This window comes from Stenella coeruleoalba (genome assembly GCF_951394435.1).
Source record: "Stenella coeruleoalba genome assembly, chromosome: 15".
Taxonomy (NCBI): domain Eukaryota; kingdom Metazoa; phylum Chordata; class Mammalia; order Artiodactyla; family Delphinidae; genus Stenella; species Stenella coeruleoalba.
Genome location: NC_137161.1, coordinates 85,287,176 through 85,306,165, shown reverse-complemented (window position 1 = coordinate 85,306,165; position 18,990 = coordinate 85,287,176). Strand labels below are relative to the sequence as shown.

Sequence of the window (18,990 nt, the reverse complement as noted above, 5' to 3'; positions counted from 1 at the left end):
TTGGTAACTTGATAGGTATTGCATTGAATCTGTAGATTGCTTTGGGTAGCATAGTCATTTTCACAGTGTTGATTCTTCCAATCCAAGAACATGGTATATCTCTCCATCTGTCTGTATCATCTTTAATTTCTTTCATCAGTGTCTTACAGTTTTCTGCATACAGGTCTTTTGTCTCCTTCATAGGTAGGTTCGGTATTTTATGCTTTTTGTTGCAATGGTAAATGGGAGTGTTTCCTTAATTTCTCTTTCAAATTTTTCATAATTAGTGTATAGGAATGCAAAAGATTTCTGTGCATTAATGTTGTATCCCGCTACTCTACCAAATTCATTGATTAGCTCTAGTAGTTTTCTGGTAGCATCTTTAGGATTATCTGTGTATAGTATCATGTCATCTGCAAACAGTGACAGTTTTACTTCTTTTCCGATTTGTATTCCTTTTATTTCTTTTTCATCTCTGATTGCTGTGGCTAAAACTTCCAAAACTATGTTGAAAAATAGTGGTGAGAGTGGGCAACCTTGTCTTGTTCCTGATCTTAGAGGAAATGGTTTCAATTTTTCACCATTGAAAGTGATGTTGGCTGTGGGTTTGTCGTATATGGCCTTTATTATGTTGAGGTAGGTTCCCTCCATGCCTACTTTCCGGAGAGTTTTTATCATAAATGGGTGTTGAATTTTTTCAAAAGCTTTTTCTCCATCTATTGAGATGATCATATGGTTTCCATCCTTCGATTTGTTAATATGGTGTATCACATTGATTGATTTGTGTATATTGAAGAATCCTTGCATTTCTGGGATAAATCCCACTTGATCATGGTGTATGATCCTTTTAATGTGTTGTTGGATTCTGTTTGCTAGTACTTTGTTGAGGATTTTTGCATCTGTGTTCATCAGTGATATTGGCCTATAATTTCTTTTTTTATGACATCTTTGTCTGGTTTTGGTATAATGGTGATGATGGCCTTGTAGAATGAGTTTGGCAGTGTTCCTCCCTCTGCTATATTTTGGAAGAGTTTCAGAAGGATAGGTGTTAGCTCTTCTCTAAATGTTTGGTAGAATTCACCTGTGAAGCCATCTGGTCCTGGGCTTTTGTTTGTTGGAAGATTTTTAATCACAGTTTCAATTTCAGTGCTTGTGATTGGTCTGCTTATATTTTCTATTTCTTCCTGGTTCAGTCTCAGAAGGTTGTGCTTTTCTAAGAATTTGTCCATTTCTTCCAGGTTGTCCATTTTATTGGCATATAGTTGCTTGTAGTAATCTCTCCTTTGTATTTCTTCAGTGTCAGTTGTTACTTCTCCTTTTTCATTTCTAATTCTGTTGATTTGAGTCTTCTCCCTTTTTTTCTTGATGAGTCTGGCTAAAGGTTTATCAATTTTGCTTATCTTCTCAAAGAACAAGCTTTTAGTTTTATTGATCTTTGCTATCATTTACTTCATCTCTTTTTCATTTATTTCTGATCTGATCTTTATGATTTTTTTTCCTTCTGCTATCTTTGGGGGTTTTTTGTTCTTCTTTCTTTAATTGCTTTAGGTGTAAGGTTAGGTTGTTTATTTGAGATTTTTCTTGTTTCTTGAGGTAGGATTGTATTGCTATAGACTTCCCTCTTAGAACTGCTTTTGCTGCATCCCATAGGTTTTGGATCTTTGTGTTTTCATTGCCATTTGTTTCTAGGTAGTTTTTGATTTCCTCTTTGATTTCTTCAGTGGTCTCTTGGTTATTTAGTAGTGTATTGTTTAGCCTCCATGTGTTTGTATTTTTTACAGTTTTTTTCCTGTAATTGATATCTAGTCTCATAGCATTGTGGTCGGAAAAGATACTTGATACAATTTCAATTTTCTTAAATTTACCAAGGCTTGATTTGTGACCCAAGATATGGTCTATCCTGGACAGTGTTCCATGAGCATTTGAGAAGAAAGTGTATTCTATTGTTTTTGGATGGAATGTCCTAAAAATTTCAATTAAGTCCATCTTGTTTAATGTGTCATTTAAAGCTTGTGTTTCCTTATTTTCATTTTGGATGATCTGTCCATTGGTGGATGTGGGCTGTTAAAGTCCTTGACTATTATTGTGTTACTGTTGATTTCCCCTTTTATGGCTGTTAGCATTTGCCTTATGTATTGAGGTGCTCCTATGTTGGGTGCATAAATATTTACAATTGTTATATCTTCTTCTTGGATTGATCCCTTGATCATTATGTAGTGTTCTTCTTTGTCTCTTGTAATAGTCTTTATCTTAAAGTCTATTTTGCCTGATACGAGAATTGCTTCTCCAGCTTTCTTTTGATTTCCATTTGCATAGAATATCTTTTTCCCTCCCCTAACTTTCAGTCTGTATGTGTCCCTAGGTCTGAAGTGGGTCTCTTGTAGACAGCATATGTACAGGTCTTGTTTTTGTATCCATTCAGCCAGTCTGTGTCTTTTGGTTGGAGTATTTAATCTATTTACATTTAAGGTAATTATCAATATGTAGGTTCCTATTACCATTTTTTAACTGTTTTGGGTTTGTTATTGTAGGTCTTTTCCTTCTCTTGTGTTTCCTTCCTTTAGCATTTGTTGTAAAGCTGGTTTGGTGGTGCTGAGTTCTCTTTAATTTTTGCTTATCTGTAAAGGTTTTAATTTCTCCATCGAATGTGAATGACATCCTTGCTGGGTGGAGTAATCTTGGTTGTAGGTTTTTCCCTTTCATCACTTTAAATATGTCCTGCCACTCCCTTCTGGCTTGCAGAGTTTCTGCTGAAAAATCAGCTGTTAACCTTATGTTATTTGTTGCTTTTCCCTTGCTGCTTTTAATACTTTTTCTTTGTATTTAATTTTTGACAGTTTGATTAATATGTGTCTCAGCTTGTTTCTCTTTGGGTTTATCCTGTATGGGACTTTGTGCTTCCTGGACTCGATTGACTGTTTCCTTTCCCATGTTAGGGAAGTTTTCGACTCTAATCTCTTCAAATATTTTCTCAGACCCTTTCTTTTTCTCTTCTTCTTCTGGGACCCCTATTATTCGAATGTTGGTTGTTTAATGTCCCAGAGGGTCTGAGACTGTCCTCAGTTCTCTTCATTCTTTTTTCCTTATTCTGCTTCCTGGCAGTTATTCCCACCATTTTAGCTTCCAGCTCACTTCTCCGTTCTTCTGCCTCAGTTGTTCTGTTATTGATTCCTTCTAGAGTATTTTTAATTTCAGTAGTTGTGTTGTTCATCACTGTTTGTTTGCTCTTTAGTTCTTCTAGATCCTTGCTAAATGTTTCTTGTGTTTTCTCCATTCTGTTTCTGAGCTTTTGGATCATCTTTACTATCATCACTCTGAATTCTTTTTCAGGTAGGTTGCCTGTTTCATCTTCATTTATTTGATCTTGTAGGTTTTTATCTTGCTCCTTCATCTGTAACATATTTTTTTGTTCTTTCATTTTTTTTTTTTTTTGATGGGTGGTGCTATATTCCTGTCTTACTGGTTGTTTGGCCTGAGACGTCCAGCAGTGGAGTTTGCAGGCAGTTGGATAGAGCTGGATCTTGGTGCTGAGAGGAGGACCTCTGGGCAGCCTCACTCCGATTGATATTCCCTGGGGTCTGAGGTTCTCTGTTAGTCCAGCAGTTTGGACTTGGAGCTCCCACCACAGAAGCTCGGGCCCGACCTCTGGCCTGGGAACCAAGATCCCACAAGCATGTGGCAGGCGAAGTAATGGTCCCCCAAAGACACGGACATCCAGATCCCTGGAACCACCTGGCTGGTGCGTGGCAATGGGGACCCGGAGCTGCCGGAGGGGTAGAGTGGCTGGTGTCCTCAGGGTCAGAGCCGGGCCATCTGTGCCGCCCACACCGCCCAGCACTCCAGGGACTCCGCCTGGGCTTGACAGGCATCTGCATCCCGGATTCACATCCGAGGTCACGGATTTACATCAGTGACCCCAGTTTTACGTCTGAGGCACCGAATTTACATCTGAGGCCCCGGTTTTACATCCTGCGTGTTTTTTTATGTTACTAGAATAGAGATCTTAGTTTAGCTGACTCTAGAAGGGCTATGAACAAATAAAACTGTTCATCCACAGAGTGACGCAGCTGTGGGACTCCAGGGTCCCAGGAGTTTCCTAGTGTTTTGAGCACGAGAGTGTAGGCTGAATGACATTTTGGTGCTCAGAATGTGTCTGACCCTCAAAGTGCACTTCACCGGCCAAGGAGAAGATCACTTACCTTTGTTTTCTTTGTTTTTGATTTTTAGCAGGTTCTACCCTGCAACCTCCTTAACTAGTAAAAAGAATATAGAACTATAACATGAGCAAAGGACACTGGGACACCCATTTACTGAAAGATTATTTGGATTTATGGAATTTGTGTCTTTGCTGTTCTTCTTCTTCTTCTTTTAAGTAAGTAAGGGCGAGAGTCTGTGTATGGTATGGTTGGCAGAGCACCAGTCTACGTGTGAGAAGACCTAGTCCTCCCTCTGGTATTGTTACCTTGCTGTTTTACCTTGGAAAAACAACTTAACCTCTCTGATCCTCTGTTTTCTCATTTTTTAAGAGAAGGAGGGTGGGCCAAATGTGTCTCAGAGATTCCTTTACACAGTAGAATTGGAATATATGAGAAGGGTTCAGGGATGATCACCTAGACTGTTGGTCAGCACCTGAGGTTGTGGAGAGATAGCAGAGGTGGAGAATATGCAGCCCTGGGGTTAGTAATTATGGGGAAATTGAGTTGAAGAGGTCAGCACTGTGCCCACTAACAAATTTTCTTCTACCCGTTAGTCTATAAATAGATGTACAAAATCTCTAATGAGGCTCCCTGGGAGTGGAGAAATCACAATAAATTTCATCACCCCGGGTCCAGGGTTTGGCGGTCCAGTGTGATCACAGAGCCCTGCCTGAAAGAAAAAGGCCAGCTCTTCCAGAGTTTCTTCTAACGTGTCTTGTTACGAATTCCCAGAGGAACCTTTGAGTTGCAACAAACTCTGGATGTGTATGTTCCAAAAGGCCATCTTCTGCACAGGGTTGGTACGGACGTGGTGCCTGGGGCTCCCAGGCCCCTGGCAGAAGCCAGCACAGCACTGGACCTCCGCAGGCTCAGCCGCCACCTCTTTCCTCAGGTCGGCCTGGGGATTTGTTTTTGTCCTTCCAGATCTTTTTTTAACCTTTAAAACAAGAACAGCAACAACAATAACAACGCTGGACATTGCCTTATGGTCGGCCTGGTAAATTAACCTGTCTTACAAGTACGGCGCTCCATGGACCGGCCTTGACACTGTCTCTTGTCTTCCCTGACGCAGAGCCATCACGCTGGAGAACCAGCTGGTGATCCTGGCAGCGACGGCCAGCGACGCAGGGGCTTACTACGTGCAGGCCGTCAACGAGAGGAACGGGGAGAACAAGACCAGCCCGCTCATTCACCTGAGCGTAGCAGGTGAGTGCCCAAATCCCACATGGTCGTTGTGAAAGCAGTGAGTTCTGGATTTAATTAATAACCACCATCTCAAGGGGCATTTTGCAATAAATCTTACCTCTCTGGGTTAGTGGTTATGGTTCAGTATTGATCCAATGTCTATAGTTGCTTTCTTTGAACTGATAGGCAGAAAATGTGAATCTGACCAGTCATTCTAAATACAGGATCTTATTTGTTTGGGGGAATTTAAAATAACATTTTTGCTTTTGTACTCTGTTAATGTGTATGGTTTTTAACAACAACAAAACATCTTTTGGCTTATAAGGAGTTGTGTCCATGAAACTTGAGACTAGATTAGGCCACAGGTTATGTTCTTTTACTTTAATTAAAAAAAAAATCCTTGAGAAAATATATATATACTAAGTTGTGTTAAAATTAGGAGTATATCTTAAGAGTAACTAAAAGCCCGGATCATGAAGAAAATACACACACATCACAGTTAAATGTTCAGTTGATTTAAGGATGTTTTGGTTTAGGCAACTTAGTTTAAATATTTGGCCTTTGAAAGAAGGCTCCAGAAATTCTACTAGGAAGAGTTGATTGCCGTAGAAGGGGGAAATGACCAGAAGCAAGAACTCGGAGCTAAAAGAGAGCAAAAGGTGCGTCTCAGAGATGCCACCAAATGTCTGCAGCGTGCAGCTTCATGGTATAAAATGCAGTGATTATGCTGTTGAGAAAATACAGTTGGGAAATGGTCATGGTAGATTTCAAAATATTATGATCATGTCATACAAGAGTGAGTTAAGTGGATTTGTCTGTATAGTGGTAGATGTCATGTTTTTAAAAACCACCTTGAAAGAATGGCTTTCCCCTTCGGGTAGTTTGAAAAGTTTTGTTTCATAGGTGGGATAGACCATAGTGTTTGCTTCTCCTGGTCCTTGAGGGATACAGTTGCTTTAGGCCTAATAGAGTTTACTGGGTTAACAGCACCACGGTCAGGAGACGGTGGGCATTAACTGCGTGTGCTCCCACATGCCCCGCACCTGCCCGGCAAGTGCTCCTAGGTGGCCACCACCAGCTCCTAATTTCTAGGAGTTGAGTCCTCAGCCCCAGACCACGGGCGGTACAGATCTGGCCATCAGCGGGGCCTTTGCGGTACTTCAGAGAGTGTGTCCACTGATCAGGTGTAGGGCTCACACAGTCCAGTGCATGTTGTGCTGCTGTTTGAAGGACCCTATGAATCAAGAATCATAGTAGAAAAAGAATGTGATTTACGGAGATTTTTCAGTATTAATAATAAAAGATGGAAATTTTGTTATTAAATATATTGTGATAATTTTAATGACTTACAACTTTTATAATTAGAGCCATTTATTCTGTTTAGCAAATCTGATTCAGCACTCAGTTGTAATATACATACGAGGATAATAATAGGTCAAATTGGTGGAATTCTGAGTCAGAAACACAAAAATTGACCTTAGTCTATTAGAAGAGGGGGAAAAAATTCCACAAATATTCTGGTTAACTTGATGCTAACATCACGAAGGTATGAACTAGTCTGCACCTGGTAGTTTCCTACATGCCTACTCTACAAAGCCAGTAGAAAATAAAACGAACACAGGGAATCTGTAAGTTGCCGTACCAACGCCGTGCCATGCGTTAGATAATTGGAATATGTAAATTTTTTAATAATTTCAGCATCTAACCAAGAAGCATATTGGAAGCAGCTCATAAATATTATAATTAACTGCGTTGCATTTCTTTTCCTTGTGTGGTTTTATCTTTTCATTGGCACTGGGTGAAATGTGTAGAAGGTGAGATATAAAGAAGCTGATGGTATGCACGGACTTATTTTAAACCTTAGGAGAAAACCTGCATTCTGTCCCCGTCTGTGTTCTCTGTTTTTTATGGGGCCCAGGTAAAATGTGACAAGTAAGGAGGCTGAGGAAACAGCCTTACTTTAATTCTTGGGTGAACCTCACTGTTGATGTGTTAGATTTACCTAAAATTTAAAGGGCGCCCAATCATGCATTTTCTCACTAAAATTCTATTTTGAAAACCTCTAAAGATCAGAAATCTTGATAAATCTGCAGAAGACCCCAGAATCGATTGTTTATTTATTTTAAATAGTCTCTTTTTTTAAACTTTATTTATTTATTTTTGGCTGCGTTGGGTCTTCGTTGCTGTGCGCAGGCTTTCTCTAGTTGCGGCGAGCGGGGGCTGCTCTTTGTTGCGGTGTGCGGGCTTCTCATTGCAGTGGCTTCTCTTGTTGTGGAGCACGGGCTCTAGGGCGCAGGCTCAGTAATTGTGGCCCATGGGCTTAGTTGCTCCGCGACATGTGGGACCTTCCTGGACCAGGGATCGAACCCTGGCAGGCGGATTCTTAACCACTGTGCCACCAGGGAAGTCCCTGTTTATTTATTTTCATTTTTATTTACTTACGTTTTCATCTTTTTGGCCATGCTACTCGGTTTGTGGGATGTTAGTTCCTCCACCAGGGATTGAACCCTTGCACCCTGTAGTGGAAGCTCGAGTCCTAACCACCGGACTGCTAGAGAATTCCCCAGAATTAATTGTTTAAATTTGCTCCTTTCTGGACTGCAACGAACGCTGTAAGGGGGGAAACTGCGGTTCAGGACTTCCCTGCCAGCGCTGTGTGAGGCTGTGAAATAGGGAGGGTGCACAACCCCACCAGATTTATTATGAAATTAGATACTCTCAGGACCTATTCACGCAGGTAGTAAGATGCAGTGTGTTCTGCAGGCTTAGACATCTTTTTTTTTTCTAATGTAGGCTTTGTAAAAACACCAAACAAGATTGATGAAAAATTTTAAAAACTTGCCAGCCAGCAATTCTGAAGAATCTAAAGATATTACAGCCAATTATCATTTAACGATGATAAATTTTCCCTTGGCATCAGGAGAATAAAGTAGGGAACATTTCTGTAGTGAATATGATCAAGGTGGTAGGGTACTGGAAATTAAATTCCTGGTGGATTGCACTGTAATTAATTTAAAAGTGGAAAGTGCTATGCGGCCCACCTCTTGTTTGCAGTCGTCGTAATAAACTGTTCCTCCTGCAGGGACAGCCTAGTGTCGAGGTGGAGTAGCACCCAGGGCCAGCCTTGCCTCGAAACATCAAAGTGCGTGATGCGCTATCCCGCAGCTGACGGGAGGAGATGACAGATTTTCCCAATCACCTGTGCACTTGAGAGTTCAAAACCTCACCACCTTTTCAGTTGCTGAATATTCTGGCTGCACTTGAAGCTTATGGGAAGCAAAAGATAAAGACGGTTGAGATAAAAATAAATAAAATTTTTAAAATGCATGACAATTAGAAGTGAAATGCAGCCCCGTCATGGTACCGCCTGCCGTTTTGTGCATTATTATCCCTTAACTTCCCCCCCGCCCTTTTATGTGGTTAAGAGGGTAAGTTACAGCATGTTCTGCACAGGTATTTCCTGTCGGGAAGGAGAGGACTTCTCTGAGCTATCCATTCTCCTGCTCCCAGTGAAAGCTTGCCACCATCGCGGGGGTGGATTCACTTTGAAGTTTCAATGTGACGTGAAGCCAGCAGATGTTAAGGCCATAGGTGGGACTGCTGAAGCACCCTGCATGAATTTTTCATCGCTGGCTCCCGTGGCTCAGCTGCACACCAGAAAAAGAATGGGATGAACTCGCCTGAGAGTACACATTTCCATTCTGAGGTCAAGCTCAGGGAAGCTTTACGCACCTGCCAACCTGTTTTTGGTTTTCACTTTAAAGCTTTTACATTGAGTTAACTTGTGTGGATCAGGTCTTCCGAACTGAATTAATATGTAAATGAGAGTTTCCTTTTGAGAATGAGAAGAATTCTGTACAGGGATTAACTAATTATTGTTTAAATGCCATTGTACATACCTTAGACACATCATCAGCTCTGGCCCAATCTTCGGAATGTCCAGCGTAATGAGATTCTCTGCTGGAGATGAAGCTTAAATTAGAAAAGAAATGACTGCTCAAATGTCTGCTCCTCAAACAACATTTGCAGATGGGGTATCACTTCAACTGATCCTCCTTCAGGCTGGCAAACTTTTGCTTTCAATTCTGACGACCACTTAACATTCTTTTGTCCTCTATAATTCTAATTTAACTGCAGACCTCATGTGTAGTTAGTAGTTGAAAGTGAATTCCTGAGAATAATGTCTAGGAACAGTCATCCAAGAGGACTGCCCTGTAAAACATGGCTTTTGTGTGCCCGGATAAAATTCTGTCTTATTTTCTTCATGCTTATAACATTATAGGGAGAGAAGGGCCAGGCATAAGCCTTTCAGTTGTTCTCTGACATGAATTGGATGGCCAAAGCCGTAGGAGCGGTTTGAAATGTTATTAAAGAGCAATCCTGAGGCAGTGTCTATATTACAAATGACCGATTTCAGATCCAGCTATGGCTTTATAGGGTAAGTGGTACTTTACTGCCAGAATTTTCAGAAACATAAACAGAAGTGTACTTTGCGTAGAATGATGAGTTTAATCGTTTAGCATGTGTTGACCTGCTAAGTAGGGTATGCAATGAAGCGTAAGACGTGCTCTGCCCAGACCTCCCGGAGCTGGTTGTGGAAGGAGCCAAGTCCAGGCTGTGGCCTCCGAAGCCTTTTTATAGGCGCACCATCAGTAAGGAGCCTTGACAGCCACCCCTGGTATATGCACACTGAGCTGTTTATAAAGTGGGGGTGTTCAGCTGTCACACAAAAAGGTGACATGAACGGTATCTTGTTAATCATGAGAGTTTCATTCTGTCTTTAGTTCATGTCTCACAGCACAACATACAGTTTGTGAATGAAAATCCATACTTTACTTGGTCTTCCTGATAGTTTTTCTCCGGACAGGTTCTTCCAGCATCTGATTACAGGGGACCGTTTGTCCTGGCATGTGGCTGATAAAGAGCACAGGTGTCAGTGTTGCCATTTGTGTCTGTGTCGCTCATTTGTGCTGGACTTGTGAGTAACTCACGTCTGTGATTTCTTCCCAGGTGTACTTTTGTATCCAGCTATCTACCCTGTGAGAGTTAGTTTAGTTAAAACTAAGTACACAAATACGTAAATCCACCTACCGGGCAAAAGTGAAACCACAGCCCATTGGAAAGTTCTGAAAGCAAACAGATGCAGGAAGGCATCCTATGTACCTTGAAAATGAGGATTTTTAGATGTCCCTTGGGGCAGCTTGCGTGCACAGTGTGATGGAGCCATCCCACCGATAGACCCCATCTGCATTAGGGATTTGTTTTCTTCTCATGGTTTCAGTTCAAAGACAGAAATGAAAATGCCAGTCCTAATAGTTTGTTTCCGAACCCAGTGTATGTATAAATGGTGGTGAATGAGGTTCAGAAGAAGAGTACAGCTGGGGATTCTCAACCAGACTTGAGAAAAAAAGGACAAAGTGATTAAAAAATAATGAGGCCCTAATTCTCTTCCCACCTCCACAAGACAAAACTGGGTTATTTTTGTTTTCTACTCATGTTCTTTCCATGGAAAGAACTTTCCCATCTCTCCTCATCCCAGTCTGTCTTTCTTTTCCCCTCTGTGACTTATTTCAGCCTGATTTCACCCTTGGTAAATCTTAGGGCATCGGGTTAAACCATGAATTGTGATTTGCCCTCAACTTTTGAACACATTTGAGATGCCCAACGTCCTCACTCTCCCAAAGCAACACTCTTCAGATCGGGCTATGAGTACCCCTCAGGGTGCACACAGGTCTCCAAGAGGGTGAGCAGGCATGTATAATTCTCAGGACATCTGTTTCCAGGTGATTTCTTATACGCTTTCTAAAATCAGATCATCCTGGGAATTTCCTGGCGATCCAGCGGTTAGGACTTGACGCTCTCGCTGCCGAGGTCCAGGTTCAATCCCAGGTTGGGGAACTAAGATCCTGCAAGCTGCAGCGAGGCCAAAAATAATAATAATAAACTAAAAAGTTAAAGAAATTAAAATCAGATCATCCTGAGGATGCCTGTGTGGCAGGGGGCTCCTCTCTTATGGTCACAGGTCACATCCATCCCGAATCTTTAGTACAGGCATTATCTGAGGCTCCAAACTTCCAGGTGCCAAACAAAGGGATAATTCTAAATATCAGTGTCAGACCTGGGAAAGTGAAGTGCTCTAGTATCTGGGAAATAAATCATTTTATAAATCGGGAGTTTTCAATTCCCTGCTGTCTACCAGATGAGGCAACACCCAAATGCATTGTCAGCTGACATTTTATTACAGATAATTTCTGGTGATTGATTGCTAAGTGATAGAAAGTCCCCTTGCTCTTAGGAGAAGAAGACATTTCCAGCCCACCTGCAGTTTGGAGCCACTGACTAACTCCACTCAATGTGGAGTAGAAGGGAGTGTGTCACTTCCAGGCCATGTGTTTAAGAGCCAGCAAGTCACCTTCATGCTCTGCCTTCCCCCTGGGGCCCACAGTGGCCGGGCCACGCATGGAGATGGTAGTCCGCCAGGTAGAAGCTGCCCAGAGGCTGAATTAGTGCATGGAAAGAACAGCCCTGGAGAATCAGCCCGGCTGAAAGGGACTCAATATAAGTGGGAAATAAAACTTGGTGTGCTAAGCACTGAGATTTCAGGGTTTATTTGTTATTGGAACAGAAAGTGGTCTATCCTAACTAATAAATTACCCTGTGACTTTTGGTATACTCAGAGGTGTTTAAACAATTATGAGCAAAATTTCCCAGCAGTTATTTCTACAAAAAAGAAAAGTAGGATTAGAATTAGGGTAGACTTTGCATTCGTCTCATGGAGAGATGCATTTCCAGTGATTTTTTTTCTTTTATATATAATATTCATGAAAATTTGTTATACATGTATTTATCTTTTACAGACTGCAAATAATAATTGTAGCAATAGCTCAATCCAAGTAGGTTTTTTTTTTTTTAACCCCAGCCCAGAGTCATATGGTTGCTGGGAATTTTTAATTTATATACATATTTTTTTCAGAGGCTATGATAGGGTGATCAATAAAATACTTCGAATCCTTAAATATAGTAAATTAAGATAAAATTCTGTGGGAGGAGTAGAATGGAAATACCAGTTCCGGAAGAAAAATAGAAATGATGTAAACTTTCTGATATTAAGAATTAGTGCTTGTTCATGTATTGTTTAAATGGGTGATGCGGGTACCAAATCCTTAGACCTACTCTATCAAATATTTAGGTTCCTTTGGACACATATAAAAGAGTGCTGCAGTAGTTTATATGACTAAAATGTACTAGAATATTAAAATACACTGGAAGTTATATTCTTTGCAGTTCTTCAAATCTGTGTGGAAAACCTTTATATGTCACCTTGAACTGTGGAAGTGATAGTTTTAGGTGATATAAGAGCAAAGCTGTTCTAAGCTATATCAGATTTGATGAGAATTTACAAATAAGCTGTTAAGTGATTCCCCAAGGGCATAGGTAGAGGAAGGGCACTGGTGCTCTTTGAGCTGGTGACAGGCGTTCATGTGCACCTTCCTTCCACATTAGCCCTGTGCCTTAATGACCAACCTGTTTAAAAGCTGAGGGCACCAAGGCCCTAAGTTAGGTTAGTGATGGAAATCCCAAGAATAGTAAACGGGGAGCTGAGAATTCAAGTCAAGGTTTATTTGCCTCCCAAACCCCCTCGTTTCTCCTGGAAGGAGGCTGGGCGAGCCCTTGGTGCCAATATGTGTACAGATGAGGGAAGCCCAAGGAAAAGGCCAAACTCGGGAAGAGTAGCCGTCCCCCGAGTCAGCCCTCCTTTTGCACTGGAGATTCTCCATCAAGAGCTCTTACACACCCGGCCTCAGAGGAGCTTGGCTGTGCTTTAGAAAGCGAGAGCTTCTGTTTTGATGCCAGAACTCAACTTTCATAATTTCTCCAGACCACCTCTCCTCCTGCCCCTGTGTTAACCATCAATTTAAACGATTATATTCAGATATGTAAACGCAGGACTCTCCTAATTGTGGCGGCTTTAGAACCGTAAATAGAGGTGACCCTAACGACTCTTACCCTTGGCTCTGGGTCCAGTCTTCAGCCACATCCTGAATTTAGGAGCCTGAGAATTTAAGATCATTTCACTCCAGGCTCATAATATGGAAGCGTAACATTTCAAACCCTATATGGAGAGGGACTCAACATTTTAACGTACTCGTGCAGTGAGTATCTTCCTAGCTCTGATCACTTGGGATATTACGTTCACTGAAGTACTTTGTCTGATTTCTCTGACACTATAATTGATATGGAAAGATAAGAAATATTTACAGGGCACAGACAAAGGAGATAGAAAACTGAATTTTCCTTACAGTCATTTTATGAACTTTAACATCTATGCTTTATACATCTTGTTTGGGGAAACCTCAAGCAAAGTAATGGTTATCGGCTGAGATGAGACCACAGAACTAGCTGTTAGTTGTAAATACAGTTTTCTCAGTCATTGAATACAAATGACGCACCCTTCCCAGTACTCTTTCCTTTTATGAACGAGTTCAGTATTCTGAATCTGTTAATTCAGAGACATCTGGTTAGCTTCTCTTCCTTAAGAGTTTTTGAGGTTTTCGAACTCCAGCTTGTAGATTATTTTAGGGCAGAATTGTTTTCAATCTTTAAAATCACGTTGAAAGTCCTCAATCTGCTTTGTGTATGCAGCCTAACATTTGGTCACCTTCCGCTAACGGCTCAGATCTACCTTTACCACTTAGTCCTATGTTTTATTACTGATCACGATAAATGATGTTCTAGAGGCTCTTATAGAAGGCAATTACAGCACGTAAGTAAAATTGGAGATCTTTGCACGGTAGCTGAGAATATTAAATCAAGCCTTAAGAAAATTGTTTAAAGCATTGTTAAAGTGAAAGTCCACTTAGCTCCTGTGAAGACCATTACCAGATCCAAAGTGCCGGATTCCCCACTTTTCCAAGAACACTTTGATTCTGAGATGTAGAGGGGGGGATAAGGGAGGGTGGGAAGGAGACACAAGAGGGAAGAGATATGGGGATATATGTATATGTATAGCTGATTCACTTTGCTATACAGCAGAAACTAACACACCATTGTAAAGCAATTATACTCCAATAAAGATGTTAAAAAAAGATGGAATTTATATCAGAAATAATAGAAGCCAGGAATGAATCTTAAGATGTAGACTCTCTGTGCTCCGATCAGTGAGTTCTTAGTAATGGTCTCTGCCTGTGAGCCTCTGTTATTTCAGGTGACTATTCTGTTTATACCCTCTTACCTTTTGTGATCTTCAGAAATATCCTCCTGGGCACAAAATCAGTTCCCACACTCAGAGCCTGGTGCAGCTCTATACGTGGCAAAGCAGGTCGTCAGAGAGCGTAAGAAATGTGACTTCTGATTGTCAGTGTAACTTGCTGTTGGCCCAGGAGTATCTGGCAAGTGTAGCTTCTTAAGGTGGATTCTGAGGACTCTTATTTTGCATAGTTTTATAAAATCATAAAAAAGTGAGCTGGGGATTTTCTGGTTCACCTTAGTCATAGACATGAACGACCCTCTGGCGAGTCTGAAGGCCGCACTGTGTGATTTTCCAAGGGAACAAGATACAAGCAAAAACCCAGAAGTACATAAACTCTAGTGAAAGACTTGAAAGAACGACTATTTTTTCATTTTGGTCCCTAACTTGGACTTCAGAGTAGGAGTTAGAACTTGAAAAGAAATGTCGGTGGCGGCAGCGCGTTCAGCTGACCCCGTGGAGCGGGTTGGTCGTTGGTTTGCCTGTTTTACTGATAATGGCGTTTGTTGAGCTGCATCCCATCTGGTATTAAGTGTCCCACACTCTGCTTCTCCTTTCACTTTCCTTGAAAGATGGTTGCACACGCCAGTATATCTCCCTGTCAGTGTGTCACTCCATGGCTATATTAATTCAGACAGGGCTGAATCGCACAAAGATTTACTCTCATTTGGGAAGGTTTCCAGCACAAATGTGCTCCAGGATTCAGCCTTCTGCCTTTCCATTCCTTACGACTTTGGGAAGCACACTGATTAGTCAGAATGACTTATGTAGAAAAACCATACAAAGAGGTTGACCTTTGGTTATTCGCTCATTTAAGAGAGTTTCAGGGGTTTCACATGTCTTTGGTCTACTCAGGAAGACCAAACCGAATAGAGAAAACGGCCTCAGAAAAAAATTATGCAGAAATATTACTATCATAAAGAAATATAAAATGAATAGGAAATATTTAGAGCCTTTCATTTCTTTGTTCGAGTTACAACATTTAAAAAAATTATGACAGAAAGCATGTTCTTGATGAAAATCAAGGCAACAGTTCTGCTTCCTTGAACTCTGTACTGGCATTGAGATTAGCTGGATCGTATCCACCTCTGAAGTCTGCACCCGAAGGACTGGATATGAAACCATTGTGCCTCCACTGGCTTCTGCGTTAATTGGTTGGTACCACTACCATGTGGGCATGGTGGTCATTAAGTATTTTGAATATCACCCTAGCCTGGAAGAACACTCAAGGGTGCATAGAAAAGTAGCCTTATCGTCATTATGGGAACAGCTTGCATGCTTCTCTGTTCTGGGGTCACCCCTACACCATTTCTGTGTTCATCCCTGTACATCTGAGGAAAAGCAGTCAGAAGTGCTGCAGGGTCGTTTCCTTTGACTTTTAGGGTCTTCGTGTCTCATTTTTGTTCCAAAATGTATAACCCCCCCCATTTAAAAAAATTCAGATTTCCTTTCTGGTATTTTGTTCAGAAACACTGAGCATCTCATATCCACCAGGCATTGTGCTTGACACTGAGGAGACTAAATGAATGAGACACATGGTTCTTGCCTTTCCTGAGCTTTCTTTTTCTTGAGGAGAGGCAGATCCATGAACAAATGACAAGAATACGGTGTGTTAAATGCCACATGAAATGGACTTCGGTAGAAAATGTGGAAGCACAGGCGAGGGAGCAATTAGTTTTGCTTCCGAGGTCAGAAGAGCATTGTTAGCAGAACTTTCACCTCCCCTTTCATGTATGGAGAGATGCGACACCAGTGAGATAATTAAGAGGAGATTTGGCGTAGGACGGTGCTCGGTGTGACTGAAGACCGTTGTAACTTCTGTCCTGTTGTCTGGTCCCCTGGTCTCCACTTTGAGTGTCGCCCAGCAAGTCGGCACCTCCTACAACCTCGTCTCTTTATGTGTACTGTCTTATCTCCACCAGAACGGAAGTTCCATGAGGCCAGGGATTTTTGTCTATTTTCCCACGCAGCTAGAAGGATACATGAAAAGTAATAGGGACTCCGTAAAAACTCATTCAGTGAAGGAATGAAGCAATTAGGAACCAAATGCATTGCTTTTTCTCCTGTCTTCATTCTTCGCCCTGTGCAATGGGCCACTATTTGTACTCTCCTTTCCTTCATCTCTCCCCACCTTTGGCTTCTCAGGTACCTTCTCACTGACTGTGTTCTTGTTCTCCCTCCAGCTCCTTTTCTTTGGGTGTTTCTAGCTCTTTTTGGTTCTCCTTACCCCCACGTGTGAGGACTCTCCATTGTCTAGTCCTTGGGTGCAATGTTTTATTTGTTTTTCTGCTGTTTACTTCTCCTTGGAGGACTCATTGATTCTGTGACTTTAAGTATCACCTTTGGTCAAATGTTCTCTCCAGACATTTCTCGGTGTTCAGTCCTTGCGAAGTGGAAAGTTGGATGAATCATTTCAAGTCCACTGTGACTCTAAAATCCTGATTATCTTCTAAGTTTTTAACTTCTTTGCCTGATTTAGCAAAGGTGCCCTAAAATGGGAGCCTTGCCCCTGTGCATCTCTTCAATTATTGACTTTTCTCTGTTTAGTGACTTTGTTTGGTTCACTGGTCTCTGGCTTCCCTCTGTGTCTGTCTCTCCCTCATCCAAGAGATTATGCAGCTCCTGGTGACAGGGGACAAAGCTTGCCCATCTGACCCAGTGATCGGGACGTCGGGCCCTGAGAACAGAATCCGTGGTGTTGCTGGACATTTTCACTTGGAAATTAAATTAGCCTGTGTGCTTGTACTCCCTGCCTCAAGGCAGGTTCTTCTTCTCAATTCCATACAAAGTCATCTCACTGCCTTTCTGTGTTCCCAGCTCTCACCCATCCCAAAACATGTACTAAGTCCCGGATTCTTCCAGAATGTTCATCCATCCATCATCCGTTATTTCCTTCACTCAACATATACTTATTGAGCACTTGGTAAGTGCCAGCACTGTGCTGGGCATTGAGAATATACTGATGGTCAAGGCAGACCGGTTTCTGCCATCAGAGCCTACTTTGGTGGGACGAGAAGACAAGCAAGCACTTTTAACATGGGGAAGTTGGGGAATGGATGTCTTCCCACACACCCTGAGTTTCTGCCACTTCCATTTCTAATCCTTCGCCTGCTATAAAAATAGGGGTGGTAAAGATGAAGTTAATATATTGCAAAATGTGTGTTGAAACAACACTTTAAAAAAATAATTTTATTTATTTATTTATCTTTGGCTGCATTGGGTCTTCATTGCTGCGCAGGCTTTCTCTAGTTGCAGCGAGCGGGGGGTTACTCTTCGTTGGGGTGCACGGGCTTCTCATTGTGGTGGCTTCTCTTGTTGCGGAGCACAGGCTCCAGTAGTTGCAGGATGCGGGCTCAGTGGTTGTGGCTCGCGGGCTCTAGAGCGCAGGCTCAGTAGTTGTGGCGCACGGGCTTAGTTGCTCTGTGGCATGTGGGATCTTCCCGGACCAGAGCTCGAACCTGTGTCCCCTGCATTGGCAGGTGGATTCTTAACCACTGCACCACCAGGGAAGTCTCTGAAGAAACTTTTGAAAAGAGTTCACAATGGTTCTTATTTATATGACTATTAGTGTGGGCTTTTATAGAGAAAATATGGAAAATTTTCAAGAGATGGATTATGTCGGAAATAAATACAACAAGTCAGTGAAATTTAGCCTTCAAGCCATAGGCGTCATTATTCTCATGAATGGGGCCCTTCTGCGGGCAAAACTGACTGAGCCGTGTGAAATAATGCAGTGCTCGTTTTCTGCGAGCCCCGTATGTCAGATGGTAATTTTAAAAACGAGTTGCTTTACCAATGGACTATTGAAATAAGTTCTTCATCTCTAAGCCATTCAATATGTGATTTGTAGAAATTGATTTCCTCACAACTTACGTATAAGTTATATACATAACTTATATACATAAAGTAACTTAGATATATAAGTTAAGACTCTTGTATTAGCTCAGGCTGCCATAACAAGATACCACAGACAAGGCAGCTTAAATAACTTCTATTTTCTCATAGTTCTGGAGGCTGGAACTCCAAGAGCCAGGTGCCAGAGGTTGCTTTCTGGTGAGACCTCTCTCCCTGCTTGCAGAGGGCCGTGTTCTCTGTGTCCTCTGGGCACCCATGGGGAGAGCGGGAAAGGGAGGAGAGTAGAGAGAGAAAGGGATGGAGAGATGGCTGGCGTCTTTTCCTTCTCTAATAAGAACACCAGTCCTGTCAAATTGAGGCCCAACCTTATTACCTCATTGTACCTTAATTACCTCCTTAGAGGCTCTGTCTACAAATCCAGTCACAAGGGGGTTAGGGCTTCCACATGTGGATTTTAGGGGGACACAGTTCAGTCCGTAACCACTCCCCATTCCTTCCTCCTCTGTGGCTCTTTTCCTAGGGTATTAC

At 41.9% G+C, this 18,990-nt stretch overlaps 1 protein-coding gene across 1 annotated transcript in view; it reads left to right on the top strand.

Annotated features, from left to right (window-relative positions):
• SDK1 (sidekick cell adhesion molecule 1) overlaps positions 1-18,990 on the top strand; it is an 816,979-nt gene that overhangs the window by 467,128 nt on the left and 330,861 nt on the right. The window contains exon 5 of the mRNA XM_079943718.1: positions 5,248-5,381. Coding sequence (XP_079799844.1) covers positions 5,248-5,381 — 134 coding nt within the window. The remainder of the gene's footprint in view (positions 1-5,247; positions 5,382-18,990) is intronic.